Raw genomic sequence first — 20,072 nt, 5'->3', positions numbered from 1 at the left:
GGGACATGTTTACGATGACTTCTTTCTGTGGGGCACGTTAAAGGAGAATGTGTACCGTGATGTGCCTACAACCACAGAGGATATGAAACAACGTATTGTGGCAGGCTGCGGCGACATTACACCAGATGTACTGCGGCGTGCACGACATTCATTACGCCAGAGATTGCAATTGTGTGCAGCAAATGATGGCCACCACATTGAACATCTATTGGCCTGACATGTCGGGACACACTCTATTCCAGTCCGTAGTTGAAAATGGAAACCACGTGTGTACGTGTATCTCACCCCTCATGGTAATGTACATGTGTGTCAGTGAAAAAGACCAATAAAAAGGTGTTAGCATGTGGACGTAATGTGCTGTTCCAGTCTCTTCTGTACCTAAGGTCCATCACCGTTCCCTTTGGATCCCTATGTAATTAGGTGCTCTCCGATACACACGATCGAACAGCGGAGGAGTGGTACTCAAGCGTCAACTTTAGGTTACAATATCTCCGAATGTAAATAACATTTTACAATGCAACAAACGGCACTGATTACATATTTCTTTATATGTTCAGATGTGCTAACAAAACTAACGGGGTTCCATTTAAAAAAACGTAGGTTTGTGTTAAAAAACATACTTCTGTGCATTTTTTTATGGTTTGTATTAAACAATTACACTAGCCCCTCTCCTCACGTTCGGTCTGTGGAATCGATTCATCAGTATTTTATGTGGTTTACGAAATATATCCAGCGGTAATGTTAGGTGACTCACCCTGTATATCATTCATCTTTCCAATGGTGTGAGAATTAAACTGGGTCAATGAACCTGGATTTTCCTTGGTAAAGGAACACTTGAAAACAGAGTTTAGCATTTCTGTTTTTGCTTTCCTGCCCTCCAATTCAGTTCCTGTGTCATCAGTGAATGTTTGTACACAAATTTTTGTGTCACTGGCAACCTTTATACAAAACCAGAATTTCATCGGTTTTTTGAGAGTTCTGTCAAAAAATACTCCTTTAACAGTCACTGAAGGCTTCATACATCACTCTACCGACAGGCAAACACATTCACTCTAGCATCTCACTGTCTATAGCCTAGTGCTCTGTTTTAGATTTATCATAAAGTAATTGCTGTTTCTTTAGATATTTATTTACAGAAATTGTATACCACAGACAAGCTCTCCCAAAATTAACTGTTTTGCTATGTACTATCTATTCATTGACTGGTCAATTATTCATCTAAAATTGAGCAACAGCTCTTCAAAATGCTCCTGCCCAGAGATAAATGTTTTAAGTTTCTCATAGAGATATGACACTACTGTCTTTTTATTTATGTTACTGAACATGTAGATCTTTCAGCTAGTTTTATTTGCCCTTTGTACTTTGGTAAGTAAACATTGTTGCTAGAATTGTGTGTTATCTAGATCACTGTAAATCTTCCTACTTCTTTCAGTTGTCATTTGAAGTTTGGTAATCATTGTTCCTACAAATGACTCATGGTCACTGAGATCAGTTTCAACACAAACACCCTCAAAGAGGTGAGGTCTACTTGTTAGTATTACATATAATAAATTTCCATGAAGATGGCAAAGACCATTATCCCCTACAACAGGGTTTGATCCAGTATGAACCATCACATCTTCAGGATCACAGAAAGGAGCAAGTATTCTGGGCCTTCATGTATTTTCTGCAATTTCAAGAAGACAGTAAATATAAACAATTGGTATCACAGACTGTCTCATAAGAGAATCCTAAATAAGAATGTTTTAAGACTCATTTTATGAATAGTACATGTTTGGAAAAGTGTCAAGACATATCTACTGCTTAGGCTTCATTTGCAGTACAAGCTTGGAGTTTACAGCTTTAAAATGACTTGTAAAAGCAATTTTCCTACTGCAACCTGACATTTCAGTCTGCTATGCATTAAGGAAATTACTGAAAAGTTGCCAACTGTCATGGAAATTCCTCCATAATGTTCCAAGATGTGGTCACCTGGGATTCATGAAGGCTCTAGACACAAATTCATGTAGAAATCACTGGCTGGGCCTCTACCAACCCGTTAGACACTGTGTGAGCCACTGTAAGGAATGCCAGCACTGGAAGCACATGCCGCAGTTCACTCTAAAAACTGAATGTCAACAAACAAGAACTGAATAATACCTAATCCATTATAATATCACCATAGCTGTGTCACCCTCTGAAGTTTTGAAAATTGTGAAGTTCCTTGTAGAAGACATTGTTTTAAAGCACTGAGCACACTGTGTAATCATCTGGGATTGTGACAAAGTTTTCCAGTCAAGACTTGTATCAGATGTAACTTCAGATTGCAGTGTCACCCACAGCAGGACAACTACATATGATCCAGTGATTAATTGCCTGATAGAACACAGATGTTGGCAGATATTTTCCCAGAGTACACTGATGTCAAACAGAGAGACTGGGATACAATACAGGATGTCATGATGTTCACATACAACACAGCACAGCAAGACACTACAGGAATCACACCATTCTTTCTGTTCCACAGTTGCAATGTGGAAATTACAATGGATACATTGATCCCATTTCAACTGGACATTATTCAGGATGACTATGTGAAACACCTCATCACCAGGACCAAACAAGCAGGACAACTGGCTTACATACAGAACTTGGATGCCCAACAGAAAGACAGAGATTTCTGTAACACCAAGCACTGGCAGTGAGATACAGCCCAGGAGTCTTGGTATTTAGTTTTATGCCTGGGCAGAAAGTAGGACTAGTAAAGTTACTATAATATTATTTTCAGCCACATTGTATCCTTCATCTCTTGTTGGATGTCACATATGAAGTCAAGGACTGTGACCCTTTACCAAGAAGACAAAAGTGCAGAGACACTGTTCATGTCTTCTGTATGAAGCCCTGCTACAGCCCAGAGGTGAAGATCGAAATTTCAGGGGCACTGAAGACAACTCACTGACTCAGAGGCTTCAATGGGATGGGCTAACTTAAGAGCACACTACAATGAAGAGGATGCACCAACTTGACCAGACTTCAAGGAGGCACCAGCAGCACCATACAGGAGACCACTGACAAGATCTAGATCCATGGTGCAGCTGTCAGTTCGATTGAGAACTTCTGCCTAGTGGTTCACTGGTTCTCCAGGAGAGTGAGCAATACTGCCAGCTGTAGTGCATGGAGCATAGTGTAATGGTTAGCATCATTGACTGGTGTTTTGCAGGTCATCAGTTCAAACCCAACAGCAAGTAATTGTTTGTTACTGAGTATTATCATTTCTGGAAGATTCTTGAACTATTTTATGTTTGTAATGTTGGTATATTCTGGAATTTTTAATGCATATATAAATACATACAGTCTGAAATATTCGATGTAAGTATAAATAGCTGCACTCTCCATCCAGGAGTTCAGTTTTTGTTCTGACTGTAAGTTGGTGTTTCTAATAAATATGAAGTGTTAAGTACTCTATTCGACTGATGACCCTGCTTTCAGATTTGGACTTGAGTGTGGTTACCACATTACAATATAAATTAATTATAATAAAGAGATTGACAATGAACACTTTCTAAGTGTATCTGAGCAGAAAGGCTGTAGATCAGACCTACACGAGGCAATAGATATTCTCAAGCAGCAACCTCCTATAACCACAAAAAAGCTCAAAAACACCATTGCCTCATTAAAAAAGAAACATTCATATGGCTTTAAAAATATATCAAGTAAGCTATTGAAATGCTGCTCAAGAATGTAGAATACTGAGCCAGGTCCTTAACTCAGCAAGGTATCAAGGAACATTCTCAGAGAAGATGAAATATGCCACTACCTCAAATGTGAACAGTGAACAGTTAGAGATAGAATTGCACTTCTTACAGTTTTAAAAATCTTTGAAAAGATGTTGCATGCTAAGATTGTTAAACATGATTTTGTGCACAGAAAACTTTATTTGGTCACTTTACTGGGTTTGACAGTTTAAACTGTCATCTTCAGAAGTGAAATTGGCCCACATATGAATAAAATAGTAGTGTCTTTTGTTACAGAATCAATTAAATACCAATTGCTAAAAATATTTGATATGTGTGATATATGCACATATATCATATATTTTTAGTGATATCACTCCATTTTATCTTTGATACTTAAACTCCTTGAACACTTCAGTATGGGGTTTTAAATAAAAGGCAATTTGTTTTTCAAAATAATACATCAATTCAACAGGCAATCTTCACATTTGTAGGCTACTCTTTGAGTCCCTGAACAAGAGCAGTCACCAGTGGGTATCTTCTGTGATTTCACTAAAGACTATTAGAGAAAGCCCAGCAATATGGTATTCAGGTCCATTAAGCTACCTGCTGAAATTGTATCTCATCAGAAGAAGCAGAAAGTAATTTTGGGAGCTATGGCTTAGAAATTATGAGTTCTTGTCACATGAGACTGGGCTGTTAATTATCGCAGAGTCCCACAGATTTCTGTCCTAGATCCTCTATTGTTTTTGTTTTATGATACACACCTGCCTCCAGCTGAGAATGGTGATGAGTGCAAATTTATTGCATTTGCAGCATCACTGACATTTTAATAGAAAATCTGTCGTCATCTATAATTCTTTACACTTCTTGTTTAACTCTCTTTCTGCCAACCTACAGAATACAAATCTTATTCAAATCAAGTCACAAAACCCACAGGAATATACAGTGACATACAGCAGCCAGCAGCTACAGAGAATTGATAGCAGGAATTTCCTGGGTGTTCATTTAGAATCCAAACTAAACTGGGAACATCACATACTTCAAACTGTGGAGAGTTTGCACTCAGATGCCACTGCATTACAAGTGCTCTCTCATACTGGAAATTAAATGGTCACAAAGATAGTTTATTTTACTATGTGTCCTCCATTACATCACACAGCATAATCTTCTAAGGGAATTCTTTCATTTACTCAAAAAATCTTCATTGCTCAAAAAAGAGTGGTTAGAATCATTTGTAGAGTAAGTTCAAGGATCTATTGTCAAATTGTGTAGCCAGCTGGTAATACTTAAGCCTGGTTCTTACATGTTTTATTATAAAGACACATGCATGACATTATAAATAGCAATTACATACAGTACCAGTCAAAAATCTGTTCTAGATGCAGAAAGATGCTTAGCAGGCCAGTGAAAAATTTTCAGCTTTCTCTCCACTGAGCTTAAAAACTTCAGGTATCACGATTTCTTTTTTTTTTTTCCAAAACAAAACATTGCCAACTGCTCTTGAATACCCTGTTCTAATCTGCTGAGGAATTTGGGGATGAGATGTGTCTAATGTTAATAAAAGTGTTTTATGTAGATCAGATTATTTTAACTCAGTCACTGTACAGTGTTAATATGTTTTTTATTACATACATGTTGCTGAACTGTTTGCTCAGTAGCATGATAACAACTGTGCCTGTCAAACTGTTCTGAACATGTCGACACTGAAGAATGAAGATAATTATTTATTCATTTATCCATAATACTGTAGTTTATGTTTGTAAACCTGTTGAGTATTCAGTTGTAATTGAATATACATGTAATCATTATCTCGACATGCTCCACATCCATCAGAAGCTGATCACTGCATGGAGTCATTGAGCACACAAAAATAGATAAAGTAAAGTAAATCTTTACCAGATAATTGATAACACTTACAAGAAACATAAGTGAGGAAGTGAAATCAAACTGAGGGTATGCAGTTGATTGTAATTGTATTGATCCCTGTGCCTTGGTCATGGTTTTTGAAATAAATTTGGCCTCCATTTTGATGCTTTGTGGTTTTTCATCTTTAAATCTGTAATCCAGTCTCAAACTAGTAGCAAGAACTGTATCTGTCTTCTTTACATAACCAAAGAGTTTTGTGAAAAATTTTCTTGTATTAAATTCCAGACTCACATCACACTGTGAAATATTCCTTTTTTCAACCCAGCGTACACGACCTGGAAAGAAAACAACACTAATGAGTCAATACCTATTTACTTCATTGTTACTATTTTTAGAAATGTGATCAGTATAGTAATTAAACATTTTGTTACCTGACAGTTCAACGATTCTCGTGTCATTGATTGCCAGGAAGAAACGAGGTTCATATGTATTTCCATATTTTCCTGGTCTTGTTTTTAAGCTTATTTCAGCATCAAAGTTTTTCCTTCCATTTACATCAAGGCCAAAATTTAGATATTTGTCATTGGGTGTATTTTTGTACTTCCCTGGAATGTAAAACAAGTTGTAAATAATGTGCTTGAATCTTAGGAAGAAAAGTGTCTCAAGTTTTAATTTCTAATTACACATTGAATCATCTTTTTGTCCTATCCAATGCCGCGGCCCCCCCCCCCCCTCCCGCCCCCCCCCCCCCCCTGTACTGTAGTGGACTGATTTATTTTTGAAGTTTGTCATTCTTTTCCCACTCATTATTACTTGTTGACAGTAGACTGCACCTGCTTTGCTGCAACTTTTTTGCCTTATTGTTTGGAAAATTATAACTATCCTGTAGCTTAAATTTTCATTCCTTGGAAGCAAAATATCACAGCTTAGAACATACAAAATAAACTGAAAACTTGAAATGTGATCATTTAACTCATGCTTTCACAATTACAGTTCCCACAGATTCCCCTTTCCACTAGCTACCTGTAACTTCAATAGATCACTACACAAAATTGCACTAGACAATTACTGGAATCTAAATAAATCTAATTGTGTGGAATTTGTAAATCATTAACCTGCCATATAGTTGCAATTCATTATGGAATGGATTCATACAATGCATGCAATATTTCAAGATAACTGCTATACCTTTCAGCACTTTGTGCAACCATCAAGAATGAGGTACATAAACTAGAATGAATTTTATTCTCTAAAATTGACTTCACATGTTTAAGATTTAAGACAGGAATTTGGAAGCATTGGTAAGGTGCCAACATTCACCGGCATGTTAACACCTCAATGAAACTACAAACACAGACTGGGGCATTGTCTACACAAGATGTATTTAGTCTCCTAAATTACTGGCATAGTCGTTGGTCATAATTGCCTTTGTCAGTAACTACAGAAATGATGGTGAAGCGGGAACGTGTGGTTTCCCCGCTTACAGTCACTCACGTGCAGTGAACCAGCTTTATCGCCACACCCACACACTATGCTCAAGGGAGAGGCTTGGTGACAAAAACGACTAAGCAGTTTTGGGACAGGACACATTTATTCTTCCTACCGTTACAATAAATGACAAACACCATTCATCGCTAATGTCCGTCCATACAGGTGCGTTGCACTGGCGGCACGGCTCGATCACTGATCCCGGAGGGTATACACTCCAGTGATGAGCCGTGGCGCGACCGCGTTGACCAAGCAAGACAAAAGGCCGCAGCACAGAATGTTCTGCAATGGCACGACTGGAGGCACCATAATGTCCGCGAAGAAGCGAAAGACACTTTAACGGCGACTGCACTTACGACCGCGCGTACGCATTTACGGCGGAGTCACGTTGACTCGACACACGTGGTCCGCAGCGGGAGGACTGAGAGACGTGTGTCGCGTCGCGTCGACTAGCTCGCACTGCCGCCTGCTTTTGTCCCCGTGCTGTTCGGTGTGCGACGCACCGTTGCCGAAATTCTGCGTAACGGTACAGCTGCCCCTACTTGTGTTGGCAGTGCCGTAGTTCAGCCCTTCGTGCGTTGGATGGTGCTGCCACCACAATGGTATATCATATGAAGGGCTCAGTGGAAGAAAGTTCTAATCCACAGCATACTTTGAGTTATTGCATATTGTAAGTTTGATTAAATTCAAAGTCAAGAACATAAAATAACAAGACAAATTAATTTATATAGAAGACAGTGATTTCTAGTGAGGTATAGGAAGTAACTGTTAGCAATATGTGGTGTATTCAAAAACACAATTCATTAAGATCAGCACTTTTGTCTGCCAACACCATCATATGTGTACCTGCAAACTACAGTATCACAGAGATATCTGCACATTTAATGACAGTGAGCACATAAATCAGACATGTAGCCAGAAACAATGTGAAGAGAACTCCCTGGGCCAGATTACTCCTTTCCATTCATCGTTTCTTCATGTTTTCCTTGCCTGCATTTGAGTCACTTTGGCACATTCTTTAATGGTATCAGACATTAGCAGAATGCCACCTGCACATGCAAGCTGACTTCAATGCAGACTGTTGTTGTGGAGATTCTGATTTATTTCTGAGATCACTTGGATCACACTCACATTACCATTCTCATAAATGTTTGATAGTCCAGATTATGGAGAGCCAATTTTTGTTCACTCTTATTCTTTATTGATGTTAACAGGAATAATATATATTAACGTCAACCCTGACGATACTGGGCCAATTGTAGAGACTTATACAGAAGACATTGCCTACTTTAGTGAAGATTAATTTAATTTCACTGCAATACATCAATACTGACTACCATATCAGCATCAGTCACTGTCAACAAAATGCAAACAAAAGATACAGGCAAGGCAAGCTGTGCTCGTTTCTCAGTCTTTCATCAAAATATACAATCTGTCAGAACAAAGTGCAACAATTAGAAGTGGAACTACAAACTTTAAACAGTTCAGTCACATGCATTACTGAACATTAGTGTAGAGGAACTGAAATAACATTAATAAATTTAAACTCATATATACTAGCATGTCATTATAGTAGAACCACCATTAGAGGTGGTGGATCATGTATATATGTTAAGCAAGGAATTGCCTATAAAATTAGAAATGATATTAATTCTGTAAGTGAGGAAAAACACATAGAAATATCAGCCATAGATATAAGTAAGACAGATGAGGCACAAAGGTTAACTATAATATGTACTTACCGTTCACCCAGTGGTGATATAGATACTTTCACTGCAAAACTAATCCAAATTCTAGACATGGCTTCGAATCCTAAAGGGAAGGTTCTCATTTGTGGAGACTTAAATATAAACACACAAAACCCAGATAGATTCTGTAACTCATTCTTGAATATATTGCGCTGTTATAAGTTATCACCATCAGTTAACAGAGCCACGAGGATAGCCAAAAAATCATCATCAACAATTGATCACATCATCACAGACATAGATAAAGAAAGTTGTGAAATTATTGTAGATAACCTTGGCGTTTCTGATCACTCCTGTCAAATCCTAAAATTAAACATAAATATAGACAATACAACTAAAACATATACATACAGAAGGGTTTTCTCCAAACCAAACAGATCAGAATTTGCCAAGCAAATAAACAGTATAACTTGGGAAGAAGTGTATGCTGAAACTAGTGTAAATAAGAAATTTTCTAAATTCATGTCACTATTTAAACTCAGATTTGATGAAGCATTCCCAAAGGTGCAAACTGCAGTACACTCACACAAAAGAAATACCTGGGTGACCAAAGGAATAAGGAAATCCCCTGCAACACTCAAACAACTGAACAGGTTAAAAAACTACGATAGTGATCCTGGTTTCCTAAACTACTACCACACATACAAAAGAATATACAGAAGAGTATTACGAGATGCAAAAAAAGCCCACAATGACAGTATTATAGAAAATGCAGAAAATAAAATTAAAGCAGCCTGGACTGATACCAAACAGGAAACAAACAGTAATAAATTAAAAACAGTAAACATTCAAATTACACATAATGGTGCTATTATACATAACCCAAATACACTAGCAAATACTGTAAATGAGTACTTCAGCAGTGTTGCTATCAAGCTACAGCAAAAGTTTGGCAAAAAACAGCCTGAACAAAAATTGAACTAAATGGCTAACTCAATGTTACTGTTACCGACTTCTACAGAAGAAGAAAGGATGGGTGTGAAGAATCAAAAGAATAAAACATCAGCATGTTTAGATGAAGTGCCAGAGTGCTTACTGAAGGACTGCATTGACAGCATACAACATCCTTTGGCACACATCATAAATGAATCTTTCACTGCAGGCTGCTTCCCAGAATACTTAAAATGTGCAAAAGTCCTGCCTCTATTTAAGAACGGCGATCCAGAAAATATAGAAAACATAGGCCCATCTCATTACTCTCATCCTTTTCCAAGGTAATAAAGAGACTAATGGATTTCCTAAACAAGTACAACCTACTGTGCAAAGAAGAGTTTGGTTTCAGGCCAGGAAGAAGCACAGGTTCAGCGGTAGCTCACTTCACAAATTTTGTCTTAGAAGCACTTGACGAAGGTGAGCATGTAACAGGCATATTCCTTGACTTTAGCAAAGCATTTGACATGGTAGACCACAAAATACTACTAAACAAAATTGAGGCACTAGGAATAAGGGGAACAGTAAATAATTGGTTTCAATCGTACTCGGAAAATAGGGTACAGTGTGTAGAGATCTCACAAACGAAGTTCAGCAGATTGACAAAACACATTTCCAAACCAGAACATATTAACATAGGAGTCCCTCAGGGAAGTGTGTTAGGGCCAATACTCTTCCTACTATATATCAATGATTTTCCCCAGAGTGTCAAATACGGGGAAGCAATACTATTTGCAGATGATAGCAGCATCCTTATCAGTGATGAGTCACCAGACAAATTGAGAGACAAAGCTGAAGATACTCTTGATCATGTATGCAAGTGGGTAGTAAGCAACAAGTTAACCCTCAATATTAAAAAAAACAAACAGTATTAATTTCCACATAAATAAAAAACATAATAGCATAGGCCTAAAAGTTAAAGATGAACTTATAGATTGTGTCACAAACACAAAATTCCTAGGAATGCATGTTGACTCACAGCTTAACTGGACTGACCATATTGCAGCACTAGAAAAGAAAATTGCTACTGCTTGCTATGCACTCCGGATAATTATGTCAGTATGTAATAGTTCATGTGCTAAGACTACATACTTTGCATATGTGCATTCAATAAGTAGTTATGGCATAACCTTCTGGGGTACAAATGTGCAGAACATACAAGCAATTTTCAAGCTGCAAAAGAGGGCTGTATGAATAATAACAAAAAGCAGCAAGAGAGCTCACTGTACCGATTTATTCAAAACCATGGGAATCTTGACAGTACCACGTGAATACATCTTTCAGACTGTGATATATATAATGAAACACATTGACCAGTACACACAAAACAGATCTATACTCCAACACTGGACTAGATCCTGCCACCATTTGCATCTCATACGAAAAAACAAAACAAAAACCCAAAATAGTTTATTACTTAATGGAATAAAAATGTATAATAGACTTCCAGAGGAGATCAAAGCTGAAACTGGAATACATGCCTTTAGGAAAGCTGCAAAAAGTTATTTAGCAGATAAATGTTACTATACTGTCAAAGAATACTGTAAATGACATGTGTTCACCTCAATTCATGCAAGAGTACCTTTGTAAATTTATATTTATCTGTAATTAAGATTGGTGTGTATTTGTTTTGTGTAACCCATGTAAGAATACATTTGTAAATTTATATTTATTTGTAACTAAGATTGGTGTGTATTTGTTTTGTGTACAAACGATTAAGTTGCACCATAGAAATATGTACTACTAGAAGTACTATTATGTATATACTCATTCCATGTATACAGTTGACGACATCCATACAACACAAGTCGTCTACGGATGAATAAATAAATGAATAAATATTGCATACTCCCATAATTAAGAGTTATAAAAATAGGAGTTTCCAATTTTATAAACATTCGAACAAAATAAATGTTAAGTATATTTTTTATGACATGAACATATGTATAGGGGATAGGCAAAACAATGCGAACGCCAGTACTTACATGGGAATGGCTTATTAATAAGTGGCTGGACCCCCATTTTCCCACACTACAGCTGTAATTCTTCACAGAATACTGGCATAGAATGACTGTATAGTCTCCAGGGGAATGTTATGCTACTCTCCAATTAGAATCTCTTCTAACTCCTGTAGTGACAAGGGAGGCAGAAATATGCTCTGGAGACTGTGTTCCAATACCGCCCACAAAGGTTCAATGATGTTCAAGTCTAGGGACTGTGCTGACCAGGGAAGACACTGCAGTTCAGTTGCATGCTCCTCATACCATGATTGTACTGTTCTGTCTATGTCAATGGGTGCATTATTGTCCTGAAATATGTCATCACTGTTGTGGAACAACATTTGAATTCTGGGGTGCACCTGATCACCTAAAATGTTCACATAATCATTGGCTGTAACATGGCATTTGAGAGTAGTGATGGGACCAGCAGGATACCATCACATGGCTGTCCAGACCATCACACTTCCACCTCCATGCTTAACCACTGGAAACAAGAAATCAGGATTGTAGGCTTCTTGTAGTGTTCTCCAGATGTAAACCTGGCCTGATGTTGGAAATAAAGAAAAAAGTTGACTCGTTGGACCATATGACATGTTTCCATTGATCATTCATCCAGGATTTATGCTCCTGATACCATGTTTTATGCTTCCTTGCTTTGGTTGTTGTCAGTAATGGTTTCAGTACACAGCCCATCCTTGAATATTCCCTTTACAGAGTTCTCGGTGGACGGTGTCAATAGGTACGGGGTCTCGAAGATGTCTATTGAGCTCTACAGTCACTTTAGCTCCCCTAGTTTTGAGTTGTTTTGCCACAATTTATGTCAGTGTATGATGATCTCTGTCATTTAGTTTTGATTTCTGCCAACTATTACATTTACACAATGATGTCTATCCATGTTTTGTGTAGGCTGTCATGACTGTTGAAACAGTTGCTCTTGGAACGTTCAATAGGTTGGCTGTCTTGGTTACTGATGCTCCAGCTAATTGTGTCCTAACAATTTGCCCTTTTTGGAACTCTGTTAGGTATATCATTGCAGGTCAACCTCAGCCTCTGAATGCAAATACAGAGTGTGCACTAATCGTAAATGACCTGCACTGATGCCTAGTACATACTGAACATGCACAGTCCAGCGCGACATATGCCTTACCTGTGTTGTTGATCATCAAACATATCCATCCCATTACTACCATTGTTCACATTATTTTGCCTATCCCCTGTATGTCATCTTAGATATACTGTCAAGCACTCAAAAAGTTTTCTCATTTATACTCAGTGATATTCCCATGGACAGCCATTATCTCACAATTGGCAAGTATTACTGTTATGCACACCTTCTACTATTAGCATGCTATTTATATTAAATTTCAAAGCATACTATATCTACTCAAATTAGTTTCTTCAAATTATATTTAATATATTTTCAATTAAATGATAAAGGGCAGTATTTCGGCACTCACCTAAGGCCTCATATGTATTGTTCCCAGAATGTATTAATAAAGTGACATTTTGACTATTTTTATCTAGATTTATCTTGAAACTAAGTTCACGCTTCAGTTTAGATCCTGGTGTGTCAAAAATGAAGCTCACAAATGTGGAATTCTGTTAACAAAGAGGACAGAAATAACTTTTACAACAGTTTTGGATGCTTTATCTTGTATACTAAAAAGTACACAAGACACGTTACACCATAAAAAATAGTAATGTATGTTAAAATCAATAAATATAAAACTACATGAAATAATGCACATAATTAAAATAGTCAGTGAAATGAATTTGTCTAAGTTTTGTAGAAGAGGAAACAAAGTGAAGAACCTTTTTCTCACAGGAGAAAGATAATACATAATCCATGTAAACATAATTGTAGTATACTTCACGAACACAATCTACACTCACCATCTGAACCAACAACAATTCTGCATGCTGGTTTGTCCCACACGCTTGGGGTGTCAGTTCTCATACTTTGTAATTTTTTGGTCTTGTCTTTTAAATCAACCACTCAGTGTAAACCTCATGGAATAAATGTATCATACTCTAATATTGTACAGAACATCCATAATTAAAATTCCAGTTGAAAAATGCTGTAGAAAGAGAACCACTGCCCAGAATGAAAAATTAAACAGAATATTATTGACTCCGGGGACAACGTCATGGGGGAAAAAAATTACCAACAGATGGCACTGTAAGCATTTTAACATAGATGCGGCTCAGCTACAAATGACAGATGCTTCACAATAGGACTCCTATGGTTTGAGTTGCACATTATGCCATCCATACTGTTCAATGTGCATGACTGCACAAGTTCAGCAATCAACAATAGTGGCAATGTTGGTTAGGTAAGCCCGCCGCTATGGCAAGGTCATACCACATTTGATGGGAAAAATTAGTTTTTTATCATCCTAAGACCAAAAACAACATAAAAATCAAAATGATATTGGTTTTTAATTGTCTTGGGGCCAAAACCACATAAAGAGCAAAATTACAGTTGTCTGTAATTGTTGTGAAATTGGTGCAAGACAGGTTCAATATGCTGTCCACTGTTCTCTGCAGTAAATTGAAGTCAAGAAACAGCATCAGGATGTGTCAGGTGCCACATTTAGAATGTGTTGTGCAGTGCATTCCTTCAGTTCAGCCTTGTTTGTAATTGGAGCACTGAACACATCTTTCAGATAATCCCACACCCAGAAGTTACATGGATTAAGATCATGTGATCTGGTCAGCTAGGCTGTATGGAAATGAGGGCTGGTAATTCTAGCATTTCTGAAATGCCTCTGCAGCAGCTGCTTCACTGCCTCTGCAATGTGCAGAGAAGCACTTTCTTGCATAAAAATGATCTCGGCCACACACCAATGTTGATGAATGGTCGGAATGACACTGGTACGCAAAAGATTCTCATAGTGTTTACCAGTGACCATACAGGTAACAGAACCTGGAGAACTAATCTGCTCAAAAAAATATGGCATCATGATAAACAATGCCACCAACTCTCACAACACAGTCACCTTTGCAGAATGAAATGGTATCAGATGATGTGTTGCAGATTTTCTGTTGCCCACATTCAGCAATTCTGTATATTGACATGTCTTTGGAGATGGAAATAGGCTTCATCTGTCAACAGAATCTTCTTCCATGACTCTTCAGTGTCCACTTCCAGGTGATCAAGAAACTCCAGCAGTTAGCAAACTGGACTCGCATTAGGGGGGACAATCATTGAAACCCGCGTCCCATCCTGATTTAAGTTTTCCATGATTTCCCTAAATTGCTTCATGCTAATGCTGGGATTGTTCCTTTGAAAGGGCATGGCCGACTTACTTCCTCATCCTTCCCTAATCTGCTGGGACCGATGGCCTTGTTGTTTGGACCCTTCCCCCAAATCAAACAACCTGGTAAACATTTGTCTTGCTGGCATGTCAGCAGGAAGCAACTCCTGCAAATGGGTAATTCTGTACAGACAGCAATGCAGGATGTTTCATGGGATTTTATTCAGAGTGCTCATGGGCATGGCCAAGATTTGGCAATTCCCCATGCAATGCATGTTTGCACACCACCACTTGACCCCTCCTGCAATGCTGAGGACATATCTTTGACAGACATCAGATCAACTACTTTCATCCCTCTGCCACACTGCACTTCATAAGTACCTGTGTTTTTGAATTTTGTAAATTCTACCATCTGGTGAGCAAGATGTATGAGACAGGCGAAATACCCTCAGACTTCAAGAAGAATATAATAATTCCAATCCCAAAGAAAGCAGGTGTTGACAGATGTGAAAATTACCGAACTATCAGTTTAATAAGTCACAGCTGCAAAATAATAACATGAATTATTTACAGACGAATGGAAAAACTGGTAGAAGCCAACCTCGGGGAAGATCAGTTTGGATTCCATAGAAATGTTGGAACACGTGAGGCAATACTGACCTTACGACTTATCTTAGAAGAAAGATTAAGGAAAGGCAAACCTACGTTTCTAGCATTTGTAGACTTAGACAAAGCTTTTGACAATGTTGACTGGAATACTCTCTTTCAAATTCTAAAGGCGGCAGGGGTAAAATACAGGGAGTGAAAGGTTATTTATAATTTGTACAGAAACCAGATGGCAGTTATAAGAGTCGAGTGGCATGAAAGGGATGCAGTGGTTGGGAAGGGAGTGAGACAGGGTTGTAGCCTCTCCTCGATGTTATACAATCTGTATATTGAGCAAGCAGTAAAGGAAACAAAAGAAAAATTTGGAGTAGGTATTAAAATCCAGGGAGAAGAAATAAAAACTTTGAGGTTCGCCGATGACATTATAATTCTGTCAGAGACAGCAAAGGACTTGGAAGAGCAGTTGAATGGAATGGACAGTGTCTTGAAAGGAGGATATAAGATGAACATCAACAAAAGCAAAACAAGGATAATGGAATGTAGTCGAATTAAGTCGGGTGATGCTGAGGGAATTAGATTAGGAAATGAGAGACTTAAAGTAGTAAAGGAGTTTTGCTATTTGTGGAGCAAAATAAGTGATGATGGTCGAAGTAGAGAGGATATAAAATGTAAACTGGCAATGGCAAGGAAAGCATTTCTGAAGAAGAGAAATTTGTTAACATCGAGTATAGATTTAAGTGTCAGGAAGTCGTTTCTGCAAGTATTTGTATGGAGTGTAACCATGTATGGAAGTGAAACATGTACAATAAATAGTTTGGACAAGAAGAGAATAGAAGCTTTCGAAATGTGGTGCTACAGAAGAATGTTGAAGATTAGGTGGGTGGACCACGTAACTAATGAGGAAGTATTGAATAGGATTGGGGAGAAGAGAAGTGTCTGGCACAACTTGAATAGAAGAAGTGATCGGTTAGTAGGACATGTCCTGAGGCATCAAGGGATCACAAATTTAGCATTGGAGGGCAGCGTGCAGGGTAAAAATCATAGAGGGAGACCAAGAGATGAATACACTAAGCAGATTCAGAAGGATGTAGGTTGCAGTAGGTATTGGGAGATGAAGGAGCTTGCACAGGATAGATTAGCACAGAGAGCTGCATCAAACCAGTCTCGGGATGACTGAAGACCACAACAACAACAATCAATTTCCCCATACCCTCAGCAGACATCAGAACAACACCTTTTTTCATACCTTTGAGTATTTGAAACTTATGCAGGGCTACTGGTGCACAGCCATCATTCTCGTAAAAGAGCTTTCCCAGCAGCACATGATTCTTCATGGAGACAATAATTTGGGCATTTGAGATGGAAACTGAGGAACAGCAGTGTGCTGTGTGTCTGGTGGTGTGCATATTATGGTGCTTACATTGCCATCTATTGGTCAAATTTTGGTAATTTTTTTTCTTTCCCCGTGATATTTCCCCCGTGTCAGTAATATGCTGACCAAATTTGACATCATTCTGACTACTGGTTCTCTTTCTATAGTGTTTTGAAAGTGCAACATTATTTATGGGCACCTTGTATTAATTATATTTACATTATGTTAATCACATCCTATGCTACATCTTTTTTACCTTGCGGTTTAAGTTTAAACTGGATAAAACTGTATCTTATTCCAAAACTGTGTTTCTCTGATTTGGGACAATAAAAGAAATTGGTGATGAAGAATTTGGAACACCACAAAAATGTTATTTGTTTCATAATGAAGATATGAATGATTCACCTCCATTATGCAAAAAAACATTATAAAAATCATAGAGCATCAGCACCAATAAAGCAAATGCATCTGCAACAGCACCAACTACTTCTGCAGCATCTCATGGAATGACAGGCTACTAAAACACTGTCCACACCATAGACACCCTTGTATCATTCAGTTGCTCTGACTCCAATGGAAAGTTTCTTTCATAATCAACACCAACCAACTAGGCCCTTTGGGATTTGTGTGAAGGATTGCCTTTTAGAGATGGGTGTGGCTGGTCTTAACATTTTACACCAAAGCTGGAGAAGATTTCCCCCTTGGCTCCTACAGAGGCCCAGAATTACCTTAGACTTGAGGAATTTTAAGAATGACTGTCCTGTCAATTCTACATCTCAGTTTCTGTTTTCTAACATTTTAGATAGACATCACAGTTTTACAGTTGTGAACATAGATGGCTCCCTTCACTGTTCAGTCATATTCCCCAACCATGTCTTCAGGATTCGCTTTCCCCATAGCTACACTATCTTTTCTGTAGTGCTCCATGCACTCCTGCTGGTGGCAACAGAATTGATGTGGCATCTCCAGGGCAAAGAATTTCTCATCTGCTCTGACTCCCTTAGTGTTCTACTGCCCTGGCAGCATAGGTACCAACCAGAAAAAACAGTCCAGGTTATAAATGGTCAACTGTGTTTCCTACAGTAATGGGGGAAGAAGGTGTCATTCTGCTGAGTACGACGACATGTTGGAATTTTGGGGAATGAACAGGCTGACAACGCTGCCAAGGTGGATTGCAGGGAATGTAACATTTTAGAATGGATTGTTCCCCTAAAGGCAGTCATTTCACTGGTGGGCCACATATTACAGGAGCAAGAATGGCTGGCAGTGATGGACAATAAGCCACAGTTGGTGAAGTCAGCTGTTCAGGTGTGGCTATTCTCATGATGTTTCTTCTGGTGAGATGAGGTAGCCCTGACCTGCCTTCAAAATGGGCACTGGCCACTAACCCATGGCCTTTTGCTCCAGCAAGAAGACTCCCAACTTTTTGATACCTGTGGTGTGCAAGTCAGTGTATGCCACACTTTAACTCAGTGCATTTTAACTTGTGAAGAGCAGGCAGAATTTAGGAGGGATCAACCCTCTATTTTATCTGGTGATGAGACAGGTGTGGTCAAACTTTTAAAATTTGGTGGTGTGTCTGGACTCTGACCTAAGCATTTAGGCTGGAGATTTTAGTGTGCTGCACAGCGGCTGGCTAATCATTTTTTATTCTTTCTTATTCCTTTTTTGTGGCTTCTTTTATTTCCACAATTTTTTTCCCTTTTTACTGTGTGTTAGATCAGACAATTTGAGTTTTGTTGTGTTTGTGTGTGAATGCATGTGTGCAAGTTTTCAGGGCTTCCATTAAATTTTTATTTGCAGTTCTCATTTTATTAATTTTACAATCTACCTCTGCAGTGTCTCATTACATTTTTGTGCCAGTCCCAAGACCTTACTGTTGTACAATCACAAAGCCTTTTCACCACCATCATTTTCACCACCATCACCACTTCTGCCACAATAGATGCAATATCTTCAATAAATTCAGTGGCAGCTACCCCTCATCCAAATACTTCTATAATAAAATGCACTGTTGGCTATATTTCCATCACTTGAACCCTTGTTCCATTCTTGGCATTTGACAGTGTCACTGAGGAGTGGGGGGAGACACAGGTGGTTTTAATGGTTATTTCCTGGTCTACTGGGGCTGGAATTCTTCTGACTACAGCTAGAGGATTTCTCTTTGATGGGAGTCCGCAGCTCGTGGTTGTGCGGCAGCGTTCTCACTTCCCGCGCCCGGGTTCCCGGGTTCGATTCCCGGCAGGGTCAGAGATTTTCTCTGCCTCGTGATGACTCGATGTTGTGTGATGTCCTTAGGTTAGTTAGGTTTAAGTAGTTCTAAGTTCCAGGGGACTGATGACCATAGATGTTAAGTCCCATAGTGCTCAGAGCCATTTGAACCATTTGATTTTTCTCTTTGATGGGAGTCTTTGTCATTTTACCCTAAGGAAAGGAAATTGTGAAGATGTCACCACAGTATTTTGACAGAAGGATGTCCAATTGTTTTTGATTCTTCACAATAAGGGACAATAAGGTCAGGCTTATGTACAACAGACCACCAGGGTCAAGGTTTAACTCAATGTTAACATTTTATGTGCTGCAACTTGGTGTGGCACAAGTGAATTTACATGCTCAAGCCCTCAATCTAGACATTCCATCACTTTGAGACATTCTCAAAATTGTTGTATCAGTAGAGATGATGTATGTTGCTCCAAATATCAAATCATGGGACACAATCATATCATCTGTCTACCAATGGGGACAATCACAATGTCCAGATTTGACATCCCAGCATTTCCACGATTTCCCATCATACTCCAAATGATTCAAGTAGTATGAAACAGTACAGTGCCACCACCGACGTGCTTCTTGTAACACTATTGGTCATACTTGTCACACAGCATCAGCCTTGTTGTAGAAACAATAGGAAGCCATGTAGGTCACTTCTGGAGACAGTGGGTGTATATGCACAGCTCTTATTTTCATGGTGAGGAAAAGATCGTTAGTCTTCTATCACCCTCCTTTAACTGCTATTCAGAGACTCCAGTGCTTCTTATTAGCACATATTATCTTGATGCAGTCTGCATGACCTGCAGCCTTCTCATTCC

The 20,072-nt window shown here is 38.5% G+C and overlaps 1 protein-coding gene across 1 annotated transcript in view; it reads right to left on the bottom strand.

Moving 5' to 3' along the window:
- Positions 1-20,072, bottom strand: part of LOC126249021 (uncharacterized) — a 712,654-nt gene that overhangs the window by 501,621 nt on the left and 190,961 nt on the right. The window contains exons 19-21 of the mRNA XM_049950623.1: positions 13,206-13,347; positions 6,014-6,187; positions 5,634-5,917 (exon numbers count right to left, since the gene is read on the bottom strand). Coding sequence (XP_049806580.1) covers positions 5,634-5,917; positions 6,014-6,187; positions 13,206-13,347 — 600 coding nt within the window. The remainder of the gene's footprint in view (positions 1-5,633; positions 5,918-6,013; positions 6,188-13,205; positions 13,348-20,072) is intronic.

This window comes from Schistocerca nitens, chromosome 3, assembly GCF_023898315.1.
Source record: "Schistocerca nitens isolate TAMUIC-IGC-003100 chromosome 3, iqSchNite1.1, whole genome shotgun sequence".
In the NCBI taxonomy this organism is placed as follows: domain Eukaryota; kingdom Metazoa; phylum Arthropoda; class Insecta; order Orthoptera; family Acrididae; genus Schistocerca; species Schistocerca nitens.
This window is presented reverse-complemented; position numbering and strand designations above follow the sequence as displayed.